We start from the raw sequence: 9,798 nt of genomic DNA, 5'->3' as shown, positions 1-9,798 counted from the left end.
GGTTTCCATATAACACCCAGTGTTCTTCCCCACAAGTGCCCTCCTCCAACACCACCACCTCTTCCCCCACCCTTTCCCCTTCAATCCTCAGTTCATTTTCAGTATTCAATATTCTCTCAACTTTTGCATCCCTCTCTCTACCCAACTCTCTTTCCCTCTTCCCCTCCCCTTCGTCCTCCATTAGGTTTCTCCTGTTCTCCTGTTAGACCTATTAGTGAAAACCTATAGTATCTGTCCTTCTCTTCCTGACTTATTTCGCTTAGCATGACACCCTCGAGGTCCATCCACTTTGCTACAAATGGCCAGATTTCATTATTTCTCAGTGCCATGTAATACTCCATTGTATATATACCACATCTTCTTGATCCATTCATCAGGTGATGGACATTTGGGCTCTTTCCATGTTTTGGCTATTGTTGACAGTTTGTCTGTCTGTTTTCCTTCTTAGGGCTACCCCAAAAAAGAAGCCAAAGGGTGCATGACATCTCCATCAGAGCATGGGTGGCAATGACACTACAATGTTGAGTCCCTTCAAGAGACCAAACTGTGCCTGGAGAGACTGGAAGAGATTAATGACTTTGCTTGCTATCAGATAGCATTCTCATGAGAGGTGATATTCTTTGCAGGGTTCTGGTCCCCCAGGATAAGAGGTATAATGAAACTTGTTGTAGTGTAGCCAATATTAGGCTGACCTTCAGGGTGAGGAATGGGACCATCTCACTATAGAGGTAAGATAACCTAGTTATAGCCTGCAGAGTTGTATATGAGTTAGGATGGGGAAATTCAGTGTTTCCATAAGAAGTGAATGATGGAATGAACCTAAGTCCAGTCTTATGTAGTAAAGAGAGCACTTGTGGTTCTCTGAAAGATGGTTAAACTTCTCGACAAAAAATAAGGTAGAAGATGATGAACTCAATATATAAGTTGAGATGTATGCTTTGTTCATGATTTTTGTTAATCTACTTCTAGGAGGTAGTCCTGAACTACATTGGTCAAAAACACTTTTTTTTAAATCATGCTTACTTTTATTCAGAGTGAGTGAAAGGATACCTCATGTTATAAAAGCTCACTACATATCAATATTTGAACAAAAATGATTTATCAATTCAAAATTTAGTACTGTTAGGATACCCTTCCAAAATAATTGTTCACAACCTCTAAAGCATGATTTCTGATAAGCTGATTTCTGGAAATCAAGAATTGCATTTAAAAGTTTGCTTCAGGGGCACCTGGGTGGCTCAGTCAGTTAAGCTTCAGCTCAGGTCATGATCTCATGGTTTATGAGTTCGAGCCCTGCGTCAGGCTCTGTGCTGACAGCTAGCTCAGAGCCTGGAGCCTGCTTCAGATTGTAGATCTCCCTCTCTCTCTGACCCTCCCCTGCTCTCACTGTCTCTCTCTGTCTCTCAAAAATAAATAAAAAGCATTAAAAAAATTTTAAATAGAAGTTTGCTTCAGGAATCAGACCTATAAACACAGACAGCAAACTGATGGTTGTAGAGGGAAGGAGGGTGGGAGATGGACAAAATGGGTAACGAAGAGTGGAAGATAGAGGCTTCCAGTTATGGAATGAATACATAACAGGAATAAAAGACACAACAATGGGTATATAGGGACAAAAAAGTTTGCTTTGGAAACAAAAGTCAGTGTGAAGTGTACTGTGTGATTGAAGAATGTATTATTCACTTTCTGGAGGAATTTGATTGATCTTTTACCAAAAAACACAAATATCTGGTAATGTGAATACCCATGCTTTCAGACTCAGTCATTTTTCGTACTGGATAGTTCTTCGCTTAGTGATTTTCCTATTGTTTAATTGAGCTGATTTCATGAAAATAAGAGTCCTTCATTTATTAGCTCAGTGACTCACCTTTAAAAGTAGGATTAGTTTGCTTCATATTTATTCATTCTACTTTTTAAAGCTAATTTTCCCAATTGTTCTTTAGTATTTCCCAAGTCACCTTTTCATTATATCCCTAAGCCCTATAATTGGGAAAGGGGGAGATGTAAGAGGGGTTAAATACCACAAACCACTATCTCAATCATGATGGTTGGACTTACCCTTTTTTGTTTGTCTCAAATTGTAGAAAATTATTTCTACATATTCAGCATTTTATCAACTGTTACGTCTGTAATACTATAATACTACTCAAATGCATCTATCTAACTGAATAACACTTTCTGAAAAAAAGGCAAGGAGATATTTGATAGATAGATAGATAGATAAATAGAACTTTTATACTAATTTTTCTTACACAAAAAAGCACAGTACCATGTATTCAATGCATTGCAAGATATAGTACTGAAGAAATAATTTAATAACCACCATCTCTCCCAACTTACAGTAATTAAAAAAATGGTATTCATATATTTATAATCTTTGTGATTTTTAATTTGAACAGGGTCATGGAATATCTACCATTTGCATAATGTTAAATTACAACAGGACCAATCTTCACCCTACCATCTTCCTACTCCTTGGCATTCCAGGATTGGAGGCTGTCCACATATGGATTTCTATCCCTTTTTGTCTAGTCTACCTAGTGTCACTAATGGGAAATGTTGCCCTTCTATTAATTGTCAAGACAGACCATAAACTGCATGAACCTATGTACCTCTTTCTATGCATGCTTTCTGTGGCTGATTTGATTCTTACTTCGACTACACTTCCCAAGATACTTAGCCTCTTCTGGTTCAATTACAGAGAGATCTACTTTGAAGCCTGCCTCACTCAAATGTTTCTTATTCATTCTCTGTCTACTATGGAATCTGGATTTATCTTGGCCATGGCTTTTGACCGCTACATAGCCATCTGCCATCCACTAAGACATTCCACTGTCCTGACACCTGGAGTAATTGCAGCCTTTGGTTTGGGCATCGTCTTTAGAGGAGCTGTACTCCTCAGTCCACATCCCTTTCTACTGAGGTGGCTTTCCTACTGCAGAACTAATGTCATCTCCCATACCTACTGTGAGTTTATGGCCCTGATAAAGCTGGTTTGCACTGAAACCAAGATTCGTAGAGCCTACAGCCTAATTGTGGCATTCTTGACAGGGGGATTGGACTTCATATTGATCATCTGTTCTTATGTCCTTATACTTTTCACTGTCTTTAATCTGCCTTCAAAAGCTGCACGCCTCAAGACCTTAAGTACATGTGTCTCCCATGTATGGGTCATCTTAGTGTTTTATACACCAGCCTTTTTCTCTTTTCTCGCTCATAGGTTTGGCCACCACATTGCTCCACATATTCATATTTTTATAGCCAATGTATATCTTCTTATTCCTCCTATGATGAACCCTATTATTTATGGTGTAAAAACCAAGAGAATCAGGGAGGGACTCTTTAAGTTCTTAATAATCAAATGTGTTTGAAAGCATATCTTGCTGCTTTCAGGATTCTCTCTTTTTCTTTTAAATGTTTGACTGATACTTTAGATAAGGATATCTTGTTTTCATTCTACTTGTTTGTGAGAATTGAAGTTGGATTTTTTAAATCAATTTTTTAAAATTTCAGCCATTATCTCTTCAAAGATTATTTCTATCTCCTGTCCTTCTAGGATTTCCTTTATAGTTTTTTTTTTCTTTTTTTGTATCCTGCAGGTCTTTGAGACTTTCTTCACTTTTTTCTGCATTTTGTTTTGTTTTGTTTATGTTTCACGCTGGAAAATCTCAATTTGCCTCTCTTCAAGCTTGCTTATTTATTTTTTCCTCTAAGTTCAAATATGCTTTTGAGCACCTATAGTGAATTTCACATTCATTTATTATACATTTATATTATATTTGGTTCTTTTTTTTTAACTTCCTCTCTTTATTTTCTCTATTTAGAGAAACATGATTCTCAAACTTTTTTTTTCTTCTTTCTACTTGGTTTCTTTTATAGTTTATGATTATTTTTATTATTGAGATAGTGAGAAACACAGCATGATTTGGGGAAAGACAGAGACAGAAGGAGACACAGAATCCAAAGCAGACTCCAGGCTGTGAGCTGTCAGCCCAAAGTCTGATGTGGGGCTCAAATCCATAAACTGTGAGATCATGACCTGAGCTGAAGTCGAAAGCTCAACTGACTGAGCCAACCAGACGCCCCTAGACTTGGTTTCTTTTAGTTTTTGGAACTTGTTTATAATTGCTGACCCAAGTCTTTTATTAGTAAGTAAGATTTTTACTTTGAGTGGGTTTTTATGTTTGTTGGTTTTTTTGAAATCTTGTGCATGCATTATGCACACAGGTATGTGGCCTTCTATATTCCTAAAAATATGTTTGAACTTTTCAAATCCTCCTATGGAAATTTCGTTCTCTATTTTTATTTGTTTCTTTGTTTTGCTTATTTATTGATTTGTTTTGAGTTTTATAGTCAGTCTTTTGTTACCCCAATCAATAAATTTGCCTCAGAACACTTCAGTGTTAAACAATTGCCACTACACAGGCCTTTTCCTCATAGCTTGATTTCTGAGTCATGTCAAATAAAAACAAACCTTTTCAACAGTGCATTTTGTGAACTTCCTGTTGTGTTAGTGACACTTTATTTTAATGGTGATCTGGAACTGCCAATCCAATTTTTTCCCTTCTTTTGGATGCTAGGATGCTGGTTTTCAAAGATATAGAATGCATTTATAAAAGCTTTAAATGTGTACGTCTATTAATTCTAGCATCTGTGTCATTTCTGGGTCAGTTTCAATTGACTGATTTTTCTTATTATGAATTTTGTTTTTCTACTTCGTTTCATAGTAATAGGCTGGAATGGATTATATATAAATATAATATATTTGATAATATATAAAAATATCAATGTAACATGTATAAAGCATATTTAAATGTATAAAATATAAAAAAAAACAATATACATTTTACCCTGTGGGATGCCAAATTCTTTTTTGTATTTCTGTATTTTCAGGCTTTGTTCTGGGACTTGATTAGTTTGAAAATTGGCTGAGCTTGTCAGGTTATGTTTTTGGCTGTACTCTATGAAACTAGAGCAATATTTCATCTAGTACTCATTTTGCCTCACTGTATGGTTTCCCTCTGTCTTCCTAGATCACAATAAATTATGAAAAATTCCTTGCAACTGTGCAAAAAATGTTGGTTTCACATGTTATCTCAATTTTGTGTGTGTGTGGTTTTGGGTAGATTGGTTCACACACATTTTGTGTAGATTTGCTCAGACTAATCTGAACTAATTAGCCCAAGCATGAACTACTCAATACTGAAGTGATTTTTAGAGCAAAGGAGTTCTCTCTCTGCAGATTTCTTCTCTTTGGTAACTGATTTACTGTTTCTGTTTTATTCTTCCAAGAATCCCAGATCCATGGTCACCTGGCTGGCTCATTCAGTTAAGCATTCAACATTTGATTTCAGCTCATGTCATGATGTCATGAGTTCATGATTTCAAGCCCCACATTAGGCTCTGTGCTGATAGCAGGATTCTCTGTCTCTGTTTTGCTCTCTCGCTCTGCCCCTTCCCCACTCACTCTTCCTCAAAAATAAACAAAAAACGCCTTTTTTCAATTTTTAAAAAATTGTTTAATGCTTATTTATTTTTGGAAGACAGAGAGACAGAACATGAGCTGGGGAGGGAGAGAAAGGGAGACACACACAGAATACAAAGCAGGCTCCAGGCTCTGAGCTGTCAGCACAGAGCCTGATTGGGGGTTCAAACTCAATGAAGTGAACCATGAGATCATGACCTGAGCCAAACTTGGAAGTTGGACACTTACCAACTGAGCCACCCAGGCACCCCAAACAAACAAACAAAAATCTAAGAAGAAGGAGAAGGAGAAGGAGAAAAGGAGAAGGATCCTAGTTCCAGATCCTAAATTTAGGAATCATGTTTTACTCTGCCTGGGCTCTACCTTTCCCTAATGTGTTTCAGTAACTTTTCCTATGAAGTAAGCTTGGGCAATTATAGGGATAGCCTCATTTATTTCCTATCCCTCAGGTTCCATTGTCCTTCATTATCTGAGGTCCAATATCTTGAGTGCCTTTACTTCATATATTTTATGGTACTTTAGTTATTTCATGCACAATCCTATTACTCCAGTTTGTCCAGAAACAAATCTCCCCACATATTCCTTTAAGTTCAAATTTAAAAATCCTCAACTATCTAAATTCTTGTATCTCAATCTTCACTATACAAATTGCAAAACATTTTCCCATTCTATTCACTAATTGAGTAAATATGCAAAACATACAGTACAGTTGATGGCAAAGGATGTGTGCAAGTGCAGACAGGTCAGAGAAGACTAACAATGGGAGAAGTGGCAGAAAAGGGGACAAAATGGCCCATTATGTTTTCTGTTTTGTCTCATGTTTGGTATATCTCCTCCACTGGTCATCAGTGTTTATTAGTTCTAAATTCACAGATTCTTTCCAATGCTAGCAATTAAAGAGCAACAGGGAATTTAATTGTATGCTTGACATTGTTACTTAGTTCCTCATATCCATTTGGAAATGGAAATCCCAGGATTATATTTGAAAGGCAAAATTAAAATAACAAAAGTAATAGTAAATATAAAATGGCTTTTTTATCAAATAGTAAATGGGGAACTTTGTGGTACACATTATTAATTTTAATATTATATAACTCCTGAAAAGAAGATATTATCCTTTTTAGATAAGGAACTAACATCAGCTAAACTGTTATAACTTATGCAATATCTGGGGGAATAATGAAATTTTAGGGAATATCTGGGGAAATATGATCATTTCCGGTGATTCTGAGGCAGGCACTCCATGAGTAATACTTTATTAGCACTGCTTTAAACCATACTGACTTATAACTCTACTGTTCAAAAACGTGGGGTATAGAAAGTTTCATCATCTTCATGCTGGGATGACTGATGTTTTCCCAATACAATCTGTAATGTTTAGTTCCACAAAAGTACAATTAAACAATCATCATTATGACCCTAATACCCACACACTCTTTTAAGTATTGGTTTCTGAGGCCAGTCCTCTAGTGGGTTTCAGAATGTTGACATCTCTCTGGTCCGTGAGACTCTTCTAGAAGAACAAAGAGAGATGTCCTCATTTGTGACCATTGACAGCCATCCCCATGGGGTATTCATTTTGCATAACCCTCCTAACACCTGTGGGCACCAGAGCAAGAGGCAGGAGGCAGCTGGTTTGACTTATAGGCATCTGTAAGATGAGTGCAACCCGGGCTAAACCCAGCCAGATGAAGAAATAGGACTATGTGAGACAAGCATTCTACTGAGGAGAAAAACAGAAGAGGAGTTAATATTTAATAGCTGATATGGCAAGGATAGTGAGCAGCAAATGGACTCGAGCCCTAGACCAGTAGCAGGGTCTGGAAGGTCTCCTACTGTGCCAGGCTCTACTTTTGTGGTGAAACTGTAAGGGCAAGCACAGGGTTTCCCATAGAGGCTAAGGTGACCAAAAGAATTTAAAATGGAGACTATCATCAAGAACAGACTTATTTGAACATAATATGTTATTGGCTTACTGGTGCCTGCAGCTGACCGAAATGTTTTTGAGGTTTGAAAGATATTAAAGACCAAAAATAATGGTAGTGAAGTACTTAAACTCTGAAATAGTGCACTGGTTGCCGCTGTGGTGATGCATCTGAGAGGTATGGCTGGACGCTTGCTTTGAACTTTATAAAGTGAGAGTAACATAAAGATGAAGTAAAAGCACGAATCAAGGTCCATTTAAGTGGTTGAAATATTCATATATGTCTTTGCATATCAATCTGATCACGTTTATGGAAATTGATTTATACTAGGTTCAGTAAGTGTTTTCAGTCTCAAAGAGCAATTTGCTTTTATAGAAAGTTTCCAAGTAAAAAGACAGTTTTGCAGTGAAGAAATATTAGCCTGATGGAAGAAAATATCTTGGAGACATAATCAGACACTTTCTAGTTTTCACTTGAAAATCAACTTCTTTTGTTCTAATTCATTTGTTTGGTGAAAATATAAGCGAAATAAGTCCATGCTGTTTCCAGCAATTATGAAGTGGTGTTTATGAAGTAAGATCTGGGCCAAATATCATAACTTTAGGTAGTATGTTTTCTTTCCCTAGAGTAACATTTATATACACTTTATTTCACCTTTTGAATTTTAAGATTAAAACAAATATTACTGGGTAATTCCAAAATCCTCACTCTCCATACTTGAATCTGGCACAAAGCCTTCCTTTTATAGATTATCATAAGATATGATATTTGAGGTACAAACTGTTTTTTTTTAATGATTATCTTTTTACTTTTAAGAGAGATGGGCACAAGCAGGGAGGGGCAGAGAGAGAGGGAGACACAGAATCTGAAGCAGGCTCCAAGCTCTGAGCTGGAAGCACAGAGCCTGATGCAAGGCTCAAACCCAGGACTCAACCCCACCAGCTGTGAATCATGACCTGAGTTGAAGTCAGAGCTTAACCCACTGAGCCACCCACGTCCTCCACGAAAAGTGTTTAAAAATTTTGTTTAATCTTTATTTATTTTTGAAAAAGGAAGAGAGCATGAGCAGGGGAGGAACAGAGAGAGGGAGGCACTGTCTGAAACAGGCTCCAGGCTCTAAGCTGTCAGTACAGTGCCCGACACGGAGCTGAAACTCAAGAACCACAAGATAACGACCTGAGCTGAAGTCAGATGCTTAACCACTGAGCCACCCAGGCCCCCCAACTATCTTTTTATTCTATCTGCTTTCAAGATCTCTATGAGTTCTGAAACTGTATTCACTTTAATAAAATTGATCCATATGGAGATGAAGTTGATTTACAACATTGTATAATTTAAGGTTATTAATGTGGCACATTTGTATATTATATTAAATTACCACATAACATTAGCTAACACCTTTAATCGTATCAATTTTATCTTTACTTTTTTAAAACTAATTTTGTATATTTTTATTATCTTATTACCATTTCTGTTTTGGAGGTAGGAGAAATTAAAACCTAATCTCTTAGCTACTTCGAGTTTATAATACAAATATTTGTCTATAATCAGTATGCAGTGCATTAGATCTACAGGATATATTACTAACTGCAACATTCCACTGACTCCTTAGTAACTTTTTAGTTATTCCTTTGTTTTAAAATTCATTTTATTTCATTTTTTAATGTTTTTTCTAATGTTTTATTTATTTTTTAGAGAGAGAGAGAGAGATAGACAGCATGCAGGTGAGGGTCAGAGAGAGAGGGAGATATAGAATCGGAAGCAGGCCCCAGGCACTGAGCAAGATGTCAGCACAGAGCCAGACAAAGAGCTTAAACCCACAAACCGTGAAATCATGAGCTGAGCCTAAGCTGGACGCTCAACAGACTGAGCCACACAGGCATCCCTAAAATTAATTTTAAAGTCTCATTCAAGTCAAATTTCATTTGACATCAACTGACATCATGTGTACTCCCTCTGGCATTATTTATACTTCTCAGAATGTAAAGAAAGGTCAGGAAACATCTGTTGCAGTGTTTGAGCCTCTGGGACTCCCCCCCCCCAGTGGAGCTATAAAATCTGAAATTAGCCTTTCATGAGGGAATAATTCAAATCTCTGAGTTCCTGGCTTTATTCAACACAACACAATTAATCTGGAGGGATAGAGACAACCCGTCTATGTTTACTCAAATCTAAGACATGAGAGAGGCAGCGATGAGGGTACTGTAACATGTTGGCGTGAGGAAGAGCTTTCTAGAGCTCAGGAATAAATACTCAGAATTACTCTGGACTCTTGAGACTTAGCTGTGCTGAAGATAAACTGAAAGCATCCAATAGAGGAAGACCTGGTGGTCCCTCTGAAGATAAGTTGGAGATGCCTCCGGATTGCCAGATTGTTGACAGGTAAAT

At 37.1% G+C, this 9,798-nt stretch overlaps 1 protein-coding gene across 1 annotated transcript; it reads left to right on the top strand.

Annotated features, from left to right (window-relative positions):
- Positions 1-2,426: 2,426 nt before the first annotated feature.
- Positions 2,427-3,371, top strand: LOC115272556 (olfactory receptor 52K2-like). The gene has a single exon (XM_029915596.1). It carries the CDS (start codon positions 2,427-2,429, stop codon positions 3,369-3,371), a length of 945 nt encoding a protein of 314 aa, XP_029771456.1.
- The last annotated feature ends 6,427 nt before the right edge of the window (positions 3,372-9,798 follow it).

Source organism: Suricata suricatta, chromosome 11 (assembly GCF_006229205.1).
Source record: "Suricata suricatta isolate VVHF042 chromosome 11, meerkat_22Aug2017_6uvM2_HiC, whole genome shotgun sequence".
Classification (NCBI taxonomy): Eukaryota; Metazoa; Chordata; class Mammalia; order Carnivora; family Herpestidae; genus Suricata; species Suricata suricatta.
This window is presented reverse-complemented; position numbering and strand designations above follow the sequence as displayed.